Here is a 21,158-nt window from a genome sequence, read left to right on the forward strand (position 1 = left end):
ATATATATATATATATATATACACTTTGTTAAAAGAAACAACGGGGTAGGGAAAATGCTCAACAAATAAGGAACGAAATAATCCAGTGATTCAAGTAAATTCTTCATGACACAGTACAAGCCTGTTTCATGCCATAAGCAATCATATATATATATATACACACACAGGTAAACCTAACCAAAAACAAATGATTTTATACCAACATCAGAACTATAATCTGGTCTTTTGCATATATACTCAAAAGCTTAGTTCTATATATTATATCCACATGAATGAATAAAAAATTAACACTTTGCTGTTAAAGTGCAAGGTTAGGTAGGAAATACCCTAATGCATTAGAACTAGCTACACTCCTGGGTTCCATTACAGACTGCAACAAAGGGTGGTGATTTAGTGAGAGATGCCTCCGCATCATAGTACACAGTCTCCATACTACTGTGTTGTACTGTAATTTACTACTCTGTAATGAGCATATCCTGGGAGTTTCTAGGATAGTTTAAAGAGCAAAATTGAGAGGTTAAAGATCTGATTGGGATTAATTCTGAAATGTCCAGTTAAATTTGCTCCAGATAAAAGGCAATGATAAACAAGAGGCCATTCAACACATCTAAGACAAGCAATCGACACAAACCAAATGAAAAGGGGAGAGAAGGAAACATACAAGTTAATTATTGGCACTCGCCTACAGTATGAAGACCTCACGTTTTAACTGCAGCTGAGACATTCCAGCTGTCTAGGCAGTTGAGACGGATTACTCTGAAGTTGAGCTGCATACCTACAATACAGCGTAAATACAGCGTAGTGGGTCCACTGATGAGCCCACTCATGACACAGAGAACCCAGGGTTCCTCTAATAAGCCAAACTCATTTCCCAGCAGCTACAAACAGACCATGCAGCACCCTAGGAAGTTGTTTTTTGTCCAATACTTTTTTATCCATCTGCTACCGATCAGCCAAGAGAGCAGCAGGTAGAGAAGGGAAAGGAATGTGCCGTTCAGAAAGATTTTCAACATGAAAAGGATTGTGAGTGGACAGATTTCACGCTGTAGAGAAACATATTGACCACAGGGTGACAGCAAAGCACCAAAAAACAATCTGTCACATGATCTGGGTCATGAGGCAGCCAAACAAGCAACGGAGGGAAATTTGAATACAATTCACACAATTCACAAAGCAAGCTCTTTTTGTGGATGCAAAAGAACTCACAAGAATAAGCTGATTAAAATAAAGACAAAATCTACATTAAAAAAAACTGTAGTGATAATTCATCCAACAAGAGGGATTCATTTGCAATGTTTCAGGGATGAACAACATGATCCAGAAAGGGCCGGTGTGTGTGCAGATCTTTGTTCCAACCAAGCAGTTACACAGCTGATTCTATCAGTCTTTGCTAAGGACCTTGATTTGTAGATTCAGAAGTGTAACTGCTTGGTTGGAACAAAGACCTGCACCTACACTGGCCCTTTCTGGATCATGCTGCCCATCCCTGCTTCAGATCAACAAAAAGTGCAGCTAGACTCACTTTCCAGCAATTAAACTTTGACCTTTATGTTGTTAATAATTATTAATCCTACAAATAAAGGGAGGACTCTACCAAACATAATACACAGGTGAGCCTACCTGCAAGTAGCGAGCTTGCTGTTCAGCGAGGGCCTCTCCTAAAGGCACCACCACTTTCTCCAGACTACGCTGGTGGGAGTGGGCCTGAATGTCTGGGCTTTCCTCTGAACGCAGCTCAATGTGGGAGATTAACAGATTTGAGATCACCTGCTGCACTGACTACAGGAAAGGAAAGGGTTAAGGAGGGAAACAATGGAGGGAGAGAAAGGAAGATGAACAGTAAGACTGAGATGTTGGGTCACACAATATAAACAGCTGACAGAAACACAAGACATTTTACCCACCTTGGTGTCTCCACCCGGGGTAGCACTGAGAGCAAGGATACGGAATTGCTGAGTGAGACTGCTCAGCTGTCTCACCACCTGGGTAGAGGATAAAAACAAAGAGCAAATCTAGTGAGTAGTCACCAACAAACAAATAAACAAATAAATAAGCAAGATCTGAGACAATGATGTGATCATGCTTCATAACAGAACATACTCTGGAAGAATGGCCTCGTACCTGACAGTAGGCATGGTTACCCAGTGCTTTGTGGGCTTCATCAATCACCATACACTTGACAAGCAGGGCTGGACAAGTGTCTCTGGACAGGTCATTCACCATGACCTGAGGGGTGAGGAAGAAGACTCGCTTCGACCTCCACAGATCCTGCCTCTTTCCTGCTGCTGTGCTGCCTGTTGGTAGGGAGAGGTTAGTATAGTCCAGACTTGTGTTAGCCCAATCATATGCCATGGAAAGCTGTCCATGCAGGTTCTCTTTCCAACCCAACAAAACAGCAACTGATTTCACTGACTAGTCCTCCGTCTGGTTGAAGGTACAAAATCAACTGTAGTGTTGGGTTGGCAATAAAATCTGCATACACATGGGCCTCCATGGCACATGACTGAGCATCAATGGTATAGTCCCATTTGTAACACGTAAAAAAACAAGGAGTAGATAATATAAATGAATGCTGTATGAGAGAGATATTGACAGAGTGTTTATGGTTCGTGTAAACTGAATCCTACCTGTCAATTCAGCCATGTGTGACTGTGGGATGCCCATCACTTTGTAACAGGCCTCGATCTGTTGCGCAACAAGGGGTTTGGTCGGGGCCATAAATACGATTTTTCCCGACGGGTACCAACGATAGAAGTTGTACATAACCACAGAGGCTATAAAGGTCTTTCCTAAACCGGTGGGAAGGCACACAAGGGTATTTTGATATAAGGCAGCCTCAGATATCTTCAGCTGATATTCCCTGATCGGGTAGTTGGTAGGATAGATCCACACCGTAGCCGCTGAGCTGTCAAAGCCAGGGAAGTCCGGATAGCACTTTCCGGGCGTTTGCACTGGAGAGGGAGAAGTGCTCTGTGCCGCGGACGCGTTGTTATTTTGCACAGAGTTTACATTCAGTTGCAGCGTCTTCTCAGCCTCGTAGACAGCGGCTATCATCAGATCGTCGTCGTCCTCCTCTTCAACTGCTGATGCGGGGCCATCCATCCTTACCCAGGTGCTCTCCGTGTTCACAGACCCATGACCAATTTCACCCCATAACGAACCGTGGGGGGGTAACGCCAACGTCGGGTCATCTCCCCCGCATGCCGAAGCGCTGCTGCCCGGTTTTGCTCTGCGCCGTCCAGTGGCTGCTTTCTTGGCCGTATCCTTCGGTTGGACGACATTATTTTCAGACACCGATACGCCCCAAGTCTGGAACAAAGTTCTTTGATTTGAACCGCTACTCATTGCGATTCACTGGAATGTGTGGAGTCTTGAAGGTAGCCATGTGAAGAGCGGCAACATTCCGAAATAAAAAAAATACATAAACAGAGATTCACTTCCGTCTGTCTTTCACAATAAAACCGTGCAACGGCATCAGTATTCCAGTATTCCATAACGTTAATTTCATTGGAAAAGATTCAATCATAATAAATATATGGCGTAATCATTTAATGCAAGTATTAACATATAGTTAAGATATTTTGTGAATATATTTCACGTAAAATACTGTACCGTTTTTAAGAGCGTCATTGTGATACCGGAAGTGAATAAAACCCAGAAATGCTGTCCCACTACTTCCGCGGTGTTACCATAGCAATGGAAGGGAGCCACTGGGAGAACTTAATGATCAAATTTCAGGTACAAATTAGCAATAAAAAAGTGTTTCATGCCTGTAATGCTACATGATACGTAGTAAGTAGATATTTCACTATAAAAGTAAAATGACAATGATTACCTATGGCTAACGCTAACCTGTATGCTATAACTAAAGTTCGCTAACCTATATTTACATAATGTCAGCTGCATTCCCTGTTCCCGTTCAGGCGCATGCCCGTGGTTACTTGATGAGAGAGGAAGTCAGTCGTGCACGGAAAGATTTTGAGGACATCGTGAAAGAGATCGATGGAGACCTGACCCATTTACAATGGAGGGAGACTATCGTTGCCCTCCCGTACTTCACAGACACTGTTAGTTAGCACAACGATCCAAAATCACATCGTGTTGATACAGCTCACAAAATCGTTCTTACATATTTTTTTTATTCCATTTGTCAACAGGATGGCGCGTTTTTTGGACCCTCAGTAAACAGCTCTGCCAGAAAGACATTGAAACCAGCAGTAGACATCAGTGTCTGTCAGCCACCTGCACCCCTCTCAGAGGAGGGACTATTCGACAGTTGTCTCCCTCCTGTGAATCTAAAGGCAGAGAGAGATTGTTCACACAGGCAAGGGCAGGCCTTCTTCTCTGGGGTCTGTTACAGGAGCAGTCCAGCTTCAGAGGAGGAAGGGGGGCAGAGAGACAGCTGTTGGGGGAGCCAGATGGAGGATGGAGGTTTGGTGATGGAGAGCACAGAGGACACTACCACTGTCTGGAACAGTCTGGGGCTGGACTTGAGCCCCACTCACGCTCAGGGAGGTAAGAGTAGTGCAGAGAGTAGGGGGAACGGGGGAATAGCATGATCCTCCCATGCACTACGTCCCCCTGGCGAAACTCCTCACTGTCAGGTGAAAAGAAACGGCTGGCGACTCCACATGTAACAGAGGAGGGATGTGGTAGTCTGCAGCCCTCCCTGGATCGACAGAGGGGATGGAGCAGCAACTGGGATGACTCGGAAGAGTTGGGTAATTGGCCAAGTACAATTGGGGCAAAAAAAGAAAGAAAAAAAATATGGTGTTTTTTTTCGGAAACCGTCAATGTTGTTGATAAAAGTGCTCAAAAAATGAGGAGTGGAATATCAATATAGGAAAACAACTTTTAATACATAGCAGTACAAGTATGTTTCGTGCGCAACGCATGAAACAAGCTTGTACTGCTATGAATTCAAGTTTTTTTTTCCTACATCTATCTTTATATATATATATATATATATATATATATGTGTGTGTGTGTGTGTGTGTGTGTGTGTGTGTGTGTGTGTGTGTGTGTGTGTGTGTGTGTGTGTGTGTGTGTGTAAAAAACAGCAATTATGCAATTTTGGGACAGAATTCATTAGTTTACATATAGTTACTGTAGACCTAAGATATTTTATTGTATTGGAGCAGTATTTAACTAAACTGGGCCTTTAAAGCTGAAATCCGTGGCCCCGATCTGTCCCTTCCTCTTGCTATGAAAACTACAAACCATCTGTTGCAACAATTACTGCTTGTGTGCTATCAGCTCAGCAGTAAACAGTTTCCCACTCTTGTAAAAATGACATCCTCAGACTAAAGCTAACACAAGCATTCTGTTGTATCACAAACTACATCAAGCCGAATTGAAGTACTGTTTGTTCTACTATAATAATGTTTGTGGAATTGTTAGAATACTGGTTCAACAGAAACGTCAAATCGTGTCACATTTCAATGTTATGTTTGCTGTTGCACCAGTTCATCCTCCCAAAATTTTCAACAGCAGTATAAGAGAGTATCGCTGACCATGGTAAAGATACCAATTAGTCATAGTTACCTGACTCCATGGTCCAGATGGATAAAACTATTTATTAATAGAGAAAAAGCCTGGATTTCAGCTTTAATTTAAGTAAGCTTCTCTGCTTTATCTAAATACATTTTAATCAGTTAGGGTGTAACTTAAAGCTACAATTCAGAAGATTGTTGTTGTTTTGTTTTGTTTTTTTACTTATTGATACCTATGGTGGCACCAGTAATTCCATTCTTGTTTGACCAATAACATGAAGGAGTCCCCCATGCTTTTGTGTCAGCACCTCCCCCACTGCCAAAAAAAAAACCAAAACATGATTAAACCTGAGTTTTGGCTATTGCTGTTGTAATTCTGCAGTTCTATGAGCTACATATTAACCAAAGCAACTTTGCCTCTTCTTCAGACATTTACATTTTGTTGTTACGGGGAAGACTTAAGATGCTTTGCATCGTACAATTGATTATCCCTGAAAAAGTACTTCCAGACAATAACCATTAAATTAAGCAACTACACACACAACCATGAAGCAGTTATTTGGGTAAGCCATTCTTAAATACACCGATAACAAAAAAACCTTGTTTTCACATAAATCCTAAGGGTTGTAGCTTTATGCAAGGTGTAAATAAGAGAATGTCTCCATACATCACAGTTTGCTTATGATTTAATTTCATGAATGCATATTGTAGTGGTTGTCATCACTATTTGTGCCTGCATGTGTGTATTTTGTACAGGATGCATGTGTGAGCATCCTTGTTTTGATGCTGGTATCTGTGAGTTTTTGTGGTCCTTTGAAAAATACTGTGTTTTCCACTCCGTCTCCCAGGTCCCCAGCACCACTGTTTGGCTCGGGGGGTGCCCTGTACCCGAGAAGCCCTGCGTCTCCATAGAAATACCCTGGCCATGGAGCTGCTCTGGCTCCAGCAGGCCATTGCCAGTAGGAAAAAGGTAAGAGAAAGGGAGAGATTTAGTATTTCCTCTGCATTGATTCACCGATCTCATTGGCAATCTCCCACTGTAAGACTATTGTTCCCACTGCTAGGTACAATAAAATTCACTGATTGACCTCCAAAAGTAAATAAGCAGGTCTGCAGGAGCAGATGTTAGAAGTGGTCCTTTTATAATCAGGGACAAAATAAGAACTGTTTCAGATTTGGAATTGATTGTGCAGACAGAGAATGCAGTTGCACCAAAATCAGAGCACACCGTTGCCTATAAAGGACCTCTGTAGCTGGTTATTGGTCAGCTAAACCAACATTTTCCAAAGGATGATAAACTGGCAGCTGTGGTTTACCACCATGGTTTCTAAAGCCTTATGAACTAGAGATGTGCAAAAGAAGATTTTTTTTCCAAGCCGACTAATCAGCAGGTTTTCTGAGCAAATGGTCGACTGGTCAGTATCAAGGGAGCCCTATTAATCAGGCTCTACTTTTCCCAGACTAGCTTGTCTCACTGAAGACTTATAACTTATCTAGTCCTACACACATTCACAATAAAGAGATGGATATATAAAAATTGGTTATTCATTAATCTATGTTTTATTTGCACCATGATGCACCACAGCAAGTAACACACCGCTTACTAGCAAGAAGCGTTTCCCTTTCAAAAAAAAGGGATGTCACCAAACTGACGTAGAACTAATCCACATATATTTATTTGGCTGACCTATTTAATTACTTTAATCTAAGGACCCAAGAAAAACTAGTCAGATCCGTCTAGAATATTACTTGAAAAAAAATCTTGAAAAATTTTTTGACACCGTAGTCGACTGGTTGATACTTGGACCCATCCCTATTATGAACAAGCCTGTTTTCATCCCTACAGTCTGACTTCACTGTCCATAATGACAGCTGATTTCTAATGAGAATGATAATTCCCTCTGAAGTTAGTAAAAAGTAACATTTTCCCTCATTGATATTGTTGGTGATATTTTTGTCACTTACCAGGAAAGGGAGACTTAAAGAACAAACAAACTACCATGTAAGCCCTTCTGAACCCTGGGAGAGGATAAGAGAGATCCACTAATGGAACCTAACTCTCAGTTGTGTATGTGTGTGCAAATTTTGATAAGAGGCTAATAATTAGCCTTAGAGATTCGTTTTCACTGTGAATAAGGTTGATGTGCAGAGCTGTAGTAACTACAGAGGTATGACGTTGATCAGCCACAGCATGAAGATGACACTCAAGGTCACCTTACATCAAATACAATAAAACAAAGCATTAAAAAATGGTAGTGCAGTCAACAATAAAACACACAATAAGCAATAGAGCATACGTCAGCCGGAGTTTAAAAAAAAAAGGAAATCGACGCTGTTAATGCTGTTAAAGTGAGTTTGCTAGTTTAAAAAGGTGGGTTTTAAGAGCAGTTTTGAATTCTGTAATGGAGTCCAGTAAGCGAATGTAACAGGGAATGGAGTTCCAGAGTTTAAATTAAGAGAGGCAAGATTGAGATGGTTTGGACATGTGCGGAGGAGAGATGCTGGGTATATTGGGAGAAGGATGCTGAATATGGAGCTGGCAGGGAAGAGGAAAAGAGGAAGGCCAAAGAGGAGGTCTATGGATGTGGTGAGGGAGGACATGCAGGTGGCTGGTGTGACAGAAGAAGATGCAGAGGACAGGAAGAGATGGAAACAGATCATCTGCTGTGGCAACCCTTAACGGGAGCAGCCAAAAAGTAGTTGTAGTCGTAATAGATTGGTTTCACTGTAAAAATGTAAGGCAAGCTCTGAGACATGTATACAAGTGTCATAATTCAGGATGTGTTATTCACTGCTATTAGAGCTAACCTGACAGCAGCAAAATATCTTCTAAATAATTTGCTAACCCCTTTCTTTTCCCTCACAGTACTTGTCACTGAAAGAGAGGCTGAGTATTTCCTGACGGCTGATGGAACTAATGTAATATGAACTGGACCAAATAATATGGGACTAAAGCTTGGACTGAGTTAAACCATCTAAGTAGCACCTTTCTTTAAGCTGTTTGCAATCTCCCTATTAGATAAGTGTAAAGACTATATACATTAACTATTTATCATGTGCTTTACTATTGTTTTTGTTATTTGGTGAAACTGAAAAAAATTAATAAACTATTTTTATAGAACACATGGTCTGATTTTATTTTTTTATTTATTTATTGCCCAATGAATCCGAATCTTACATATTGTTGCTGCTGCTGGTGCAGCCTGAATGTTGTCGCCATATTAATGGCAGCATATTGTTGGTGTCTATTGACTATATGTTGAGAGAGATTCAGGGGATGGCCTCCTGGACATGAACAACTTTGCATCTGGTGTCTCACATGGGCTCAAATTCCTCATGTGGGCCACATACTGAATGTGCTGTCATCACCTGAATAGCTCATCTCACAAATATAGTGTGCATAATAGTCCTGCTGTGCTGCTGTCTGCTGCCTCCCTGTCAGTGGTAGTTAGGTCCTTTAGAAGACATTCAAGAGAGGAAGTGGTGTATGAACAGCACTGAACAAAAATACTTCTCCAAATGGAATTGTCCACCTTAGAAAAGGTCACTTCTCTACATCTTCAGTAGTGGTGTTTGAGCCTTGGTTGGTATTGCTAATGTAGGTGAATAGTTTGGCATTCAAATATGCTTTAAAACTACTGGATGAGGGGGGAAAGGACGTAGGTTTATAAGCTATTATTGATTCAGGGCCCCCACCCCTCTCCCTCGCTCTCCCTCTCTCTTTCTCTCTTTCTCTCTCTCTCTCTCTCTCGTCCTTTTTCTCTCTCCCTCTTTTGTTGTGGTTGCTGCCGCTGATGGTTTAGCCCACAAAGCCAGTCATTGCTGGCCCTGCTGCCATGGCAACCAGGAAATACTCACGGCCATCGGTAGTGTACGTGTGTTTGTGTGTGTGAGGGGCAAAGAGAGCAGAACGTGCTGAGTGAGAGTCCAGACGGACACCACAACAACAGAAAAAGCTTGGACTCATTTTCACCTTTGGCTTCAATTCTACGTTGTCCCTGCTTCATCTCTCCGAAGCGAGTGAGTGTCTGAACAGTGTGTGTAAGGGTTGACAGAGCATGCATCATACAGTGTGTGACTGTACATGTGTGTAGTCTAAGAGAGTCTGAGACCTGCATTAAAGAGTGTGTGTCCGCCTGCGAGGGTCCCTGTGGTGGTGCTTATCAATATGTGTGCGTGTATGTTTGTATACATACTTGCGTCTATATGTAAATGACCGGTGTGTGAAAGTGGGAGGTCATTAATTTACCATTTCAGCGGCATAAGGAGTGAAGCCAGATGTGTTCACATGGGCACAGAGTCAGTGTATTGTGTGCGTGCTTCACCGAACAGGATGACTGAAATGTGTGTTTCCATTTCCTTTTATTTATGTGTTAATGTGCGTGGATTTAAAAGAGTAACAGCCGGCTCAAAGATGGCTGCCAGCAGTGGGACCACCTCTGCAGCCACAGCTCTCCTGCCTCCTGTGAAGAGTGTGTTGGTCTACAGGAATGGTGATCCCTTCTACTGTGGACGGAGGTTTGTGGTCAACCAGCGTCAGGCGTCCACTATGGAGGCCTTTTTAAATGAAGTGACCCAGAATATTGGTGCGTCACTGGCCATCAGGACCCTCTACACCCCCAGGCAGGGCCACAGGGTAAAGGACCTCGAGGACCTTCAGACTGGAGGCCAGTACGTGGCTGCAGGCTTTGAGAGGTTCAAGAAAATGGAGTGAGTAGGAGACCCACTGATTAATATCAATTATAGGCACCCTCCTGTGAACTCGCATTGAAAAACACTTTTGCTGCAAAAATGTGATTCACTTAAAGGCAGTGGGTTTACCGAGCTGCAGTGGTTAGATCAGTCATTCTAAATACGAGATGTCTTTTTTTTGGTCTTTGTCCGGTCCAGTATGCATGATAAGAGGTACAAGCCATGCTTTTGATGGAACACAAAAGGAATTATGAATGGGCTGAAAATTTTATTTTCTCTTTAGATGTTGTTGACTGTTAACTTTTATCTGTTATTCTCTTTATGTATAGTTACCCTAACACAGGACTGAAGAAGCAACCTGTTGCTCGTGAAGGAACACAGGTAAGTAATGCTTTCACATGTGGTCAGCTCATGTGTAGATAAATAGCACAGTCCATCACTCATTAATCGAACTAACCAGGAGGTATGCACCGCAGCATTGCTCAGAAGGGGGTAGCCATGCTACACCTCTGATATCAGGTTGATCTCAATTATTTGAACTGTTGCCAAGTCAAATATGAAAGTGAACATTTGTGTGGCTTACAACACAATATTTTCCATTACAGGGCCATCTCTGTATTTGCCTATGTTTTAATGACACTTTGGCCATTTGTTTTGTTAGCATTAGAGGATTAGATGCACTTTGTGTGTCCACATGTATCACTTTGTACTGTTACTGCCCCATGATATGTAAATCAGTGGAAACAATCGACTAATCATTGTGCTGTCCATCAAATCACTGCATTCGAGCCTGTTGGGGTCAAGTCACTTATAGAGGCATTACTTGCAGTCAGAGATAAAAAAAACAAAACCCCAAGTCAGGTTTCAAGCTGTACCCATAGGTTACACAATAAATTAAATAATAACTGAATCAGGAATCAGGAACACTTGCGTACATGAAATGAAACGAAATGCCGTTTCCCCCAGCCCACAGCGGTGCAAGACAAAGACAAAAACCACAAGAACACACATATCCAAACTAACACATATATCCAAACTAATCAAAAAAAAAATCACTGTCCAAGGGAACGAATGCCAGCCAGGATGACTGCTGCAACTGCCGGTCTACCTGGGCTAGCAGTTAGCTTAGCCTGCCCCGCGTCCGCGTCCTGTCAGACCACCTTCGGCGTTTCCTCCTCGGGCGCAGCTCCAGACAGGGGCCGTGGTTATTGATTTCTAATCAAAAAATTAAGATTAAAATTAACTTTGTTTCTCTGTATATACTCGATGAGGAGGTGATATTATACGATACACACAAACATACAGGCAAGCCAAGCACCACGCATAATGGAATAACTTTGTTTTGTATTCTGACCAGCAGGCGAGGATGAGTCGAATAGATGCTTTTCAGAGCCGCAGAGTGTTTTTGGTCTTTTACCATCGGCGTCACTTTTCTATGGACTGAACGTGAAATGATCAAGTGCATTTGAGTTTGCTTTGGGTTTCTGCCATCTGGAAAGCAAAATTATCTACACAGTGTGTCGTAGAGACTGTGTTGTGAGTTACTGTGGAGCAATGCTGGCATCCGTGTGTGTGTGTGTGTGTGTGTGTGTGCGTGTGAGATCCTACTTATAAAACAAAGCTTTTTTGCCTCCATGCAACGTTATCGCGGCCAGTTGCATGTCTGGGCAGGCCTAATGCTTTGCCCCATATTGTGGCCCCATGCCTTTTTCTTTGGCTGAACTTCAGATACAATGCATGTGCATCAGGTTAAAGCAGACACATTAAGGCATGGTGAGCTGGTTTGCGCGGGGTTTTCATATTGCAGCTTTTCGTGATCAGAAACAAAAGGGCACATCAGCGAGTTTGAACTCTCCCCCTGACAGATTTCATATGATATGAGAAAGGATATGGGTAGCACGTAACAGCTTGAGAGAAGCCACCGGATCAAGCGTTGTGAATGAATGTCACTGGGACCAGCTCGGAGTGACGTTTCTGGCACCTCTCAGACTGCCATGAGAGGAGTTGTTATTTAACAGTTACACATTATGAATAATTGTCTTTTCTGTGGGTGTATGCTGTACAGCACAAGTGATTTGTAGAATGTGCATAACGATGATGATCATGGTGACTTTCAAATTCACTGCATCAAATGAAAAAAAAAAGAAAAAAGAAAATCAGAAGCAACACCACACATCCCAGTCTTATTTCCTCTATTTGCCCTCAGGTGAAAATAATTCAGAGGCCAAATGTCTCCGCTAAATGGAGGAAGTTTATACCTGTGCCTTGCATCATACAGTGAGTTAAGCAGACAACACACACACACACACACACACACACACACACACACACACACACACACACACACACACACACACACACACACACACACACACACACACACACACATTCCACCACCACCTGTTGTAAACTGACATTTTGCAAAATCGGTGGTGTCAGGCCCTCTGGAAACCTGACTGTAACATTCAGCTCTGTTGACACATCAATATCTGGATTGTGTTTACATATGATTTAGATGGACTGCATACTTTTCCCTTGCATTTCTATCCAGTGTTTTCCGTAATGGAGATCCTCTGTGTCCGCCCTTCCGATTCATCATTCCTCGGAGCCTGCAACAGGACCTGGAGCAGATCCTCAGTCTGGTCACAGAGAAGGTCAGCTTACGGTCTGGAGCTGTGCGCAGGTTAGAAACAGAGAGGCAGTTGTACAGATTCACACACAAACACATACTATGGACAGACAGACGGATACGTCTCTCTCTCTCTCTCTCTCTCTCTCTCTCTCTCTCTCTCTCTCTCTCTCTCTCTCTCTCTCTCTCTCTCTCTCTCTCTCTCTCTCTCTCTCTCTCTCTCTCTCCCCGCTGTGCTCTGTCAGGCTGTGCTCTCTGGATGGAGCAACTGTGTTCTCAGCAGAAGAGCTGCAGACAGGCCATTGCTATGTTGCTGTGGGAGCAGAGCGGTTCAAGAAACTCCCATATGTGGAGCTGTTTGTTTCCAGAGCAGAGAGGTATTGCTTTTGAGGTGTGTGTGTGTGTGTGTGTGTGTGTGTGTGTGTGTGTGCACGCGCATCAACATACATTGTGAAACTGACAACATTAGACATTTAACGGGGCAGTGTTAGCTCAGGAGTCAAAGAAGTGGGCTTGTGGGCATCCGGGTAGCGTGGCGGTCTATTCCGTTGCCTACCAACATGGGGATCGCCAGTTTGAATCTCTATGTTACATCCGGCTCGGTCGGGCATCCCTGCAGACACAATTGGCCATGTCTGCGGGTGGGAAGCTGGATGTGGGTATATGTCCTGGTCACTGCACTAGCGCCTCTTCTGGTTGGTCGGGGTGCCTGTTCAGGGGGGAGGGGCAACTGGGGGGAATAGTGTGATCCTCCCACGCACTACCTCCCCCTGGCGAAACTCCTCACTGTCAGGTGAAAAGAAGCATCTGGCGACTCCACATGTATCGGAAGAGGCATGTGGTAGTCTGCAGCTCTCCCCGGATCAGCAGAGGGGGTGGAGCAGCGACCGGGACAGCTCGGAAGAGTGGGGTAATTGGCCAAGTACAATTGGGGAGAAAAAATGGGGAAAAATCAAAAAAAGAAGTGGGCTTGTAATCAAAAGGTCCAGTGTGGAAACTCTCTACCAGATAATGACTGGGAAGTATCTTCCCATCCTTTAACAGGGACTGTTGAAATGCCCTCGAGCAAAGCAGTTAATGCCCATGTGCTCCAGGGGAGCTGCTCCATGTTCACCATAGAGGGCTGTGTTTATACTTCTGTACTGCACCATACTCCTAATGGACATGAGAATTTGTGTGACCATATAGTAAATGTGGAAATAGGACTCTGGCTTTCACTGCATGAATAGAAGTTGAACAGGATGTGAAACCAAAGCAGAATATTACACCGTCTTCCCTCACTTTCTTTACATACCATGGCCCTCTCTTTTATAGACTTTTCCCAGGAAAAAGAAAGCTGCCAAAAAGAACTGAGGTAAAGTTAAGTTTTGCATTTTCAACCACCAGTTAACTTATGACATGTGTTGGGCAGATAAAACAACATTGTTGTAACCCCAAATTACAATGCAGCCTTCAGTAATTTGCAGCGTGTTTCAGTATGAATGTCAGGGGTAATTACTAGAACAAAGATAGGTGAAGGACGCCTTTATGTGTCCCTCTCAGATCAGGAAAGCAGGAAGTGGTCCAGAAGACAGATACAGTGACTCAGCTCTCTTGGACTCCCCCGAGGTAAAGAACAATGTTTCCCTTTCTTTTGTTCACACTCACAATACCGCAGTCTTTCCATTAGCTACTTCTTCATTGGGTGTGCATTGCCTCAAGCTGTTCACCCAAACGTATTTCCTCCACATGCATAATGCCAAGTATTCTGATGTGTTTCATCCGACAAACTCTACCGTGACAGTCAGATGGGCGGAGGGTGAAGTCGACGGGGGATGAGGCTGGTGAGGTGGCACCAACACAAGCGCCTCAACAAAGAACCGGGAGAGAAGGGAGGGAGGAGGTTTCCACATTGTGTAGCAGGCCCGTAAGGATCCGCAAAAAACAGTGTCAACCCAGACCACCAGTCAGCAAGGGATCAGGTTAAGTCAGCCTAACAAAACTCACCTGCGCACAAGCAACACTGACATACGCACACACACACACACACACACACACACACACACACACACACACACACACACACACACACACACACACACACACACATACATTCAAATGTTTGGAGGCTAAATTTACTTTTATTGTGGGATCAGATAACTTTTTTTCTTGTGATGTCTACTGGCATGATATTACATAAAATAATACGATAGCTTTCTATCTTTACATTCGTGTCGTTTGCTTATTTGGAAATGTGTCACTTTCCCAAATGTCTGTTTATTACAGTCCAGTCAAGTGCATTTAAAAGGGGAGGGCATAAGAGGAGGGAGGAGGTAAGAGGAGCTGAGGAGGTGCAGGAGGACGATAACACAGCGGTAGAGCTGCCTGTTGACCAGGTAAACGCCACAGATCTCTCAGTGAACACCACGGGAGGAGATCTGGTACAGCCTTACCTGGATTTGGCACTGAAATATACTTAAGGCAGTCAATCTGCTTTTTTCCCCTTCTCTCCCCAATCATCAGAGAGTGGCAGAAACGGTGGAGGATGAGGAGTTAAAGGAACGGGATGAACATGGACAAAATGCAGGGCGGGTGAGCATCACAGCAAAAGAGTCCTTTGTTCATATTAATCATGCCATTACAACTAGAAAAAAAGCAGCACCTTTATTTAGATATATTCATTCACATTCAGGTACAGCATCGAACTACTGCGGGTAAACGTTCGGGATGTGTTAAGTACAGATCCTGCGAACGAGGGGATGCAGCATTTGCTATCCTACTCCGGATGATGCACACGTGATCTGTAGGATGAAGAAAGTAGCTCTCGCCAAGTCATAACCAAGTTGGTTTAGAAATAAGGGTAATGATTATGTGGTTCCATTTTTCCTCCTACCAATAGCAAAACAATGGAAAGGCGAGGACGCCGATCAGCTCACCTGTAAACAGCCCACCAACACCAGTCCAGGAGAGGCGCTCTATCAGGCAAAATGTTGAGTCTGATAGCCACGCATCCCAGGTATCCTTTTGCTTAAACATAGAAATAAGCACAACTGTTTACCAGTGGCTGTAACTAAGATGATTATAGGTGTCGAGGAAGGTGCACGGTGAGAAGGATAAGCCCCATAAATGAGATGAGTACCAAGCATGTGTATTTGTAGGTTACATAACCAGTTAATTTTTATACACAAGTGGGTTATGGTAGAAAAGCTCACATTACCCTTTTGTCATCTGTTGGATTTAAAAAAAGACATCATGGTCGTCCGGGTAGCATGGCGGTCTATTCTGTTGCCTACCAACACGGGGCTTGCCGTTCGAATCCCCGTGTTACCTCCAGCTGGGTCGGGCGCCCCTACAAACACAATTAGCCGTGTCTGCGGGTGGGAAGCCGGATGTGGGTATGTGTCCAGGTCACTGCAGTAGCGCCTCCTCTGGTCGGTCAGGGCGCCTGTTCAGGGGGAGGGGGAACTGGGGGGAAGAGCGTGATCCTCTCACGCGCTATGTCCCCCTGGCGAAACTCCTCACTGTCAGGTGAAAAGAAGCGGCTGGTGACTCCACATGTATTGGAGGAGTCATGTGGTAGTCTGCAGCCCTCCCCGGATCAGCAGAGGGGGTGACCGGCACAGCTCAGAAGAGTGAGGTAATTGGTCAGATACAATTGGAGAAAAATGGGGGGGGGGACATCATCATTTGCTCATTTATTTTTTTGTCCTTCTCAAGGTCCAGTCCCCTACAAATAATGGCCCAGAACAATTGATAGCAGCTTATCAGAAAACACTTGAAGAGGGGATGGAAAATGTTGCACTGGCTGAGAAGGATTGTGCCTCGCCTGCTGAAATAGCGGTATACACACAAGCATACGCATTATTATTCTGTACAACTTGTAAGAGCTGACATTGGGCACGCACTTAATCAGCAGCATGCAGTGATGAATTCTGGCTCTGCACTCATAAGGAGCCCATGTCTGGAGCAAAGATGGCCTCTTCACACTCAAGAGCTTCATCAGCCACATCTCACAGTCACAGAGAAAATGGAGGGATCCAAGGAAAGAACAGGGCGTTTCAAGGAGACAAGTCGTGTCTAAAATCTTCAAATGTAAAGAAGGTACGTCAATTTATTTGTTTTTTGTTTTCGAATTTAACATAGCCGATCCAAATCAAATGTTTAGCTGGAAGTAATTTTGTTATCGTTTTAATGGTTTGGTCCAAACAGGGGAGTTCACAGGATTCCACATCAATTATAATGGAGCAGACGAACTGTCAAGAAAGATCCGTTGCTTACGAGAATGGAGGCTTTATCAAGGACGTCACATCAACACACTAACGGGCCGCAAAGATGACGCATTACCGTACCAGAAATAGTATGTAAAATAATTCATAATTACTGTTAATGTGATGTCTTCGATGGCCTATTTGGCTACATGAATCTCAGATTAAAACATGTATTGGTCTCTGTCTAGTGCTGAGTGACAAAATGTACAATAATTTCCTTTTTTAGAAAACAAAACCGTTTTTTACATGGACAACTGTGAAACATTGTGTAGTAAATATTAAGTGATGCAAATTGCTTCATAAACTATGTACAAAAAACATTATTTTGTGATGACCTACACCTAAGTCATTTTGTGTCAATCACTTAAGAAAAACAGAACAAATACAAAATTGTGTTATATCGACAATTTATTAATGCAATATCAGCAACATTACAAGCTGAACTGTCTTACCGCAATAACAATGTCACTTGTACTTGTGTCTAATGGATATATTGTTGACATAACTGTGACAATAAAAATATATTATCAAGGGTTGTTATTAACGGATAAAACTGCATCCATCTACTGTGCAACTTCCACAAACACATTTTCAGGAGGAAGATGAGACATCCAGCATATGGCTGTCCCCATTTCTATTCCTTACTGTGCTTCCTTCACAAAGAACATAAGAAATTAAAAGCAGTATATCTACTTTGGCAACGCATCACCTGCAAACACAAGAGGAGAAAAGCACTTCATTCTCAAGTCGTCCAACATGCTGTCCGCTCTCTTGTTCCTCTCCCCAAACATACCAGAGAAGACGGGAGGCAGCTGTTTTAAAAGAACCAAGTGAAACTTTGGGTTGAGATCTAACCATTTCCAACCCTGACCTTATTTTAATTGTTGTTTCTGGGAGGCGGTGGCATACTTCAGTATACAAGCTGACATAAAGAGGATTCTATACAGGGACCATAAATCTTATTAAGCCCTGATGTGAACCCTACATGAACCCAGCTCTCTACAAACTAGCATAAGGGGTTCTGCACTGGACATATTGAGCAAACACATTCTGGCATTGGAACCTCTACTTTGTGGCGTGACCACCTGAATCTAAATCTCACCCCCAACCCCTCCGCTCGAGTCCTCATGCTGTATTCCTTGGCCTTTTACAAATTTGGTGGAGGTACACGAGGAATCATAGCAAGATATTACTCCCAGTGGAGAAAAATTAAGAGGTGTGCCGATGTCAAACAGGACCCCGGGTCATGTTCTGTTGCCCAGTGGTTTTTTGGTCACTCATGGAGCTTATGATACACAGAGTGATGCCAACCATAGTGAGGAGCATTCCTCCGATAGCACCTGCACAGAATAAGAGGAGGGGGTGAAGAGAGGCAAGGAGAGTTAAAGTGTGTATGTGTGTGTGTGTGTGTGTGTGTGTGGGGGGGGGGCACATGAGGGTCAATTCTGACTGGATTGGATCCTACAGTAGATCAGCAGGAGCACACTTGTGATTCCAGATGCAGGGGACTTAAAGCTGCTACGAGGGAGTTTTTAACCGATTATTTATCAGTCTTGGTTTAATTTTGATCCCTCTACCTAAAAAAACAAAGGAGACCATCAGCGGGAAGATTAGGCATTGCTATATAATTATTCTAAATGGTTGTCTCCATGTCAAATACCCTGTGAAATCTGACACAACACACTGATTGGGATACATAGCCCCAATTAGAGATAATTACCTCATCACTGTATATCTTGAAAATAGCTGTTGTTCCAAAACACCACTACATCTCCCACTCTTCTCTTCAAAACAAATGCACGAGCTACCAGCTGGCAAATGTAGATCTTTGCAATGAGGTAAAGATCTACATTTTACTGCAAAATACAGTAATTTTTCTACAAAACACTCCAGTATTTGTCCACATGCAAAATGAACCAAAATCCAAAAATCCTCGTAGCAGCTTCAATGACACAGTTATTATGGAACACACAGATAGCGTAATGTCAGGCAAAGTCATTTCTATCTTTTCTTCACATGACACTTCTGAAGGAGTTCCCAGAGTGTCTCAATATGTTTTAGTAAGCTCAAAATGTTTCAAATAGTTTTTGTGAGAGTCGAGCCTGCTAGTAACTTGAACACCTTAAATCGATTTGAAAGGAAGTCAAGATGAATGACACTTACGTTTGCCTCCAAACTCTTCACCAAGCAGCTTGCCGGTGAGCAGGGTGAAAAGGAAGGTGAGCGAGTTGGTCACAGGAACGGTCAGGGATAAATCTGCAGAGATGGAGAGAGAGATGAACTGCAATTGAAATACAAATGTAGAAGCTTGGATTAAAATCAGCTTTTGATGATCTGGAAATGTGCTGAACCCTTCCAGGGACCTCTATTTATGTATTTTTATCATTAAAAGAACATGATGCACATGTATTTTACCTGTGGTGGCAAGGGTAAAATAGTAGACCAAAGAGCCACACTGGTTTAGAAGGAATGGTACCAGGTACTGGACAAAAAATAAATAAATACAATAATAATAATAACGGTGCAATTAAATCAAATAGTATCACCAAAAGTAATCAATCTACAGAGGCACACACTGGCAAACAATAACTCCTTTCTTAATTTACCTTGAAATTAAGGAAAAGAAACTGGGTTTCTGCCAGCAGCTGTAAGACCTTGTTGGATCTCGTGACATTCTCTATGCCCTCTGTGCTCCTCTTCAGGAAAGGATTGGTACATCCCCACAACACAGCCACCAAAAAGAGACACAACACCTCCACTGGAAGACACACATCAGTCAGTGTTGTTCTAAAGATACCGTCATTACCTTGTACAGCTAACAATAATTTCGGTTTTCTGCCAAAATGGAGGAGAAATGTCGATCTGGCTGTGACCACGAGAACGTGCATGCGTTACATGTAATGGACAGGTATCGCTTCCTATCACTGGCTATGCCCTGTCTTTTTTATAAGAGAGCTTTTACGAAAACATGCTCTTGATTTACAAATACATGGGGTCAAAATACTTGAATTTACGAAGGTCTGATCAATAATACGATATTGCTATCGACAACGTGTTCATCAGCTTACCCACGGACACCATTATAATTCAAACACTTCCCGGTAAAGTGGAATTCAAGTCACACAAGCGGTGTTTTGAAATTACGATTACGCATCGTTGTTTGAACCACCCACGCCTCTCAGCAGTGAACGTACAAGTTTATGTTGGGTGTTTCTACGTTCAGATGACGTAGGGAGGTAAATTAAGTTTATGCGCTTGATGATTAGAAGAAGACCATCTCGCTTATATCTCGCTATTTCTGTACTCGCCACAGCGAATTTTACGTCATCTGTCCAAAAACGGGTGTCGTATTGAATGCAGCCCTAAGATTTTAGACGTGTACAACTAAAGGATACCAGCAGAGGGAGCATTACCTATGAAAACAAAAATAAAATACAACTTTGAAACATTTAATCTTTCTTTTCTTTTCTTTTCTCAGTATTGCTGCATACTCTGGACCTAGGTCTAATGGCCTTTAAAGGGTAATTCCGGTATTTTTAAAACGGGCATATTTTCCCATCATTTGGGGTCTAAATAATTAATAGGGGCTTTTTTTCTTTTTTAAAATTGGTCCAGTATTGACGAGAACGCCCCAACCGACAGCCGCGGAACGGGCTGCAATGTTGGGAGCAATTGCGCCCGTCAAAGTACGTCCTCAAAAATTATTGTTTTTGCCATTGACAGGCTCAAATTGTTATTATCATTATAGTTGTTGTTGTGGAGTTAGAAAACAACGAGACAGGAGACGTGAGAGTAGACGTAGTCGAGGTAGTTTACTAGCTCCAACTTAGCATGTCATACGTTCGACGACACTGAACCGTGAACCGGAAGCGGAAGTGCATTATTTGACCCCTCGCCTCTTCCCTTAAAGGTACACCGTCCTCTTAGGTGAATGTCTCTCGTTATATAGATGTGGGTCACCACATTATTAATATTGTTATCCTTACAACATTATGGAAAGGATCCTTACAGAGATAGACATTTTTCTTTACGTTTTGCTTCTTCCGGTCTCTGCTGTAACATCCCTTTTAATGCTACCACTATTTGCGCGCGTGGTAT

General features: G+C 43.0%; 4 protein-coding genes across 5 annotated transcripts in view; 2 read left to right on the plus strand and 2 right to left on the minus strand.

The window, feature by feature from the left end:
* The window catches only part of fancm (FA complementation group M), a 78,728-nt gene extending 75,383 nt beyond the window's left edge, over positions 1-3,345 (minus strand). Inside the window, exons 1-4 of the mRNA XM_056295394.1 lie at positions 2,628-3,345; positions 2,122-2,294; positions 1,905-1,982; positions 1,621-1,779 (exon numbers count right to left, since the gene is read on the minus strand). Of these exons, the coding sequence (XP_056151369.1) occupies positions 1,621-1,779; positions 1,905-1,982; positions 2,122-2,294; positions 2,628-3,345 (1,128 nt within the window). The remainder of the gene's footprint in view (positions 1-1,620; positions 1,780-1,904; positions 1,983-2,121; positions 2,295-2,627) is intronic.
* Positions 3,346-3,689: 344 nt separating this feature from the next.
* iqcc (IQ motif containing C) lies at positions 3,690-8,594 on the plus strand. Its single transcript, XM_056296496.1, has 5 exons — positions 3,690-3,738; positions 3,924-4,067; positions 4,158-4,515; positions 6,341-6,462; positions 8,359-8,594. The coding sequence occupies exons 1-5, from the start codon at positions 3,697-3,699 to the stop codon at positions 8,392-8,394; spliced, it is 702 nt and encodes a 233-aa protein (XP_056152471.1). The 5' UTR covers positions 3,690-3,696; the 3' UTR covers positions 8,395-8,594.
* Positions 8,595-9,906: 1,312 nt separating this feature from the next.
* On the plus strand, positions 9,907-15,644 carry dcdc2b (doublecortin domain containing 2B). The gene is made up of 11 exons (XM_056295396.1): positions 9,907-10,202; positions 10,514-10,565; positions 12,391-12,461; positions 12,736-12,867; positions 13,059-13,190; positions 14,128-14,167; positions 14,356-14,421; positions 14,597-14,774; positions 15,079-15,188; positions 15,316-15,384; positions 15,600-15,644. Exons 1-11 carry the CDS (start codon positions 9,907-9,909, stop codon positions 15,642-15,644), a joined length of 1,191 nt encoding a protein of 396 aa, XP_056151371.1.
* Positions 15,645-17,413: 1,769 nt separating this feature from the next.
* On the minus strand, positions 17,414-20,362 carry tmem234 (transmembrane protein 234). Of its 2 annotated transcripts, none has more exons than XM_056296145.1 (5): positions 20,129-20,362; positions 19,667-19,818; positions 19,476-19,542; positions 19,224-19,316; positions 17,414-17,872 (listed from the first exon to the last, which is right to left on the minus strand). In XM_056296145.1, the coding sequence occupies exons 1-5, from the start codon at positions 20,139-20,141 to the stop codon at positions 17,766-17,768; spliced, it is 432 nt and encodes a 143-aa protein (XP_056152120.1). In that variant the 5' UTR covers positions 20,142-20,362; the 3' UTR covers positions 17,414-17,765. The 2 variants fall into 2 exon arrangements, with proteins under 2 accessions (XP_056152120.1, XP_056152119.1); XM_056296144.1 differs by having other exon boundaries at positions 17,415-18,400; positions 20,129-20,361.
* Between the last annotated feature and the right edge of the window lie 796 nt (positions 20,363-21,158).

The sequence above is a fragment of the Lampris incognitus genome, chromosome 16, assembly GCF_029633865.1.
Source record: "Lampris incognitus isolate fLamInc1 chromosome 16, fLamInc1.hap2, whole genome shotgun sequence".
In the NCBI taxonomy this organism is placed as follows: Eukaryota; Metazoa; Chordata; class Actinopteri; order Lampriformes; family Lampridae; genus Lampris; species Lampris incognitus.

What these genes read in the sequence shown, in the direction of transcription:
- iqcc (XM_056296496.1), top strand. Translation starts at nt 3,697, where the DNA reads ATGGAAGGGAGCCACTGGGAGAACTTAATGATCAAATTTCAG. An exon ending in CCCCACTCACGCTCAGGGAG is followed by an intron (nt 4,516 to 6,340) that starts GTAAGAGTAGTG and finishes TCCGTCTCCCAG; the next exon opens with GTCCCCAGCACCACTGTTTG. An exon ending in CCATTGCCAGTAGGAAAAAG is followed by an intron (nt 6,463 to 8,358) that starts GTAAGAGAAAGG and finishes TTTCCCTCACAG; the next exon opens with TACTTGTCACTGAAAGAGAG.
- dcdc2b (XM_056295396.1), top strand. Translation starts at nt 9,907, where the DNA reads ATGGCTGCCAGCAGTGGGACCACCTCTGCAGCCACAGCTCTCCTGCCT. An exon ending in CCTGTGCCTTGCATCATACA is followed by an intron (nt 12,462 to 12,735) that starts GTGAGTTAAGCA and finishes ATTTCTATCCAG; the next exon opens with TGTTTTCCGTAATGGAGATC. An exon ending in TAGAGCTGCCTGTTGACCAG is followed by an intron (nt 15,189 to 15,315) that starts GTAAACGCCACA and finishes CCCAATCATCAG; the next exon opens with AGAGTGGCAGAAACGGTGGA.
- tmem234 (XM_056296144.1), bottom strand. An exon ending in TTCTTTTCCTTAATTTCAAG is followed by an intron (nt 19,543 to 19,666) that starts GTAAATTAAGAA and finishes TTTTTTGTCCAG; the next exon opens with TACCTGGTACCATTCCTTCT. An exon ending in TTTTACCCTTGCCACCACAG is followed by an intron (nt 19,317 to 19,475) that starts GTAAAATACATG and finishes CCATCTCTGCAG; the next exon opens with ATTTATCCCTGACCGTTCCT.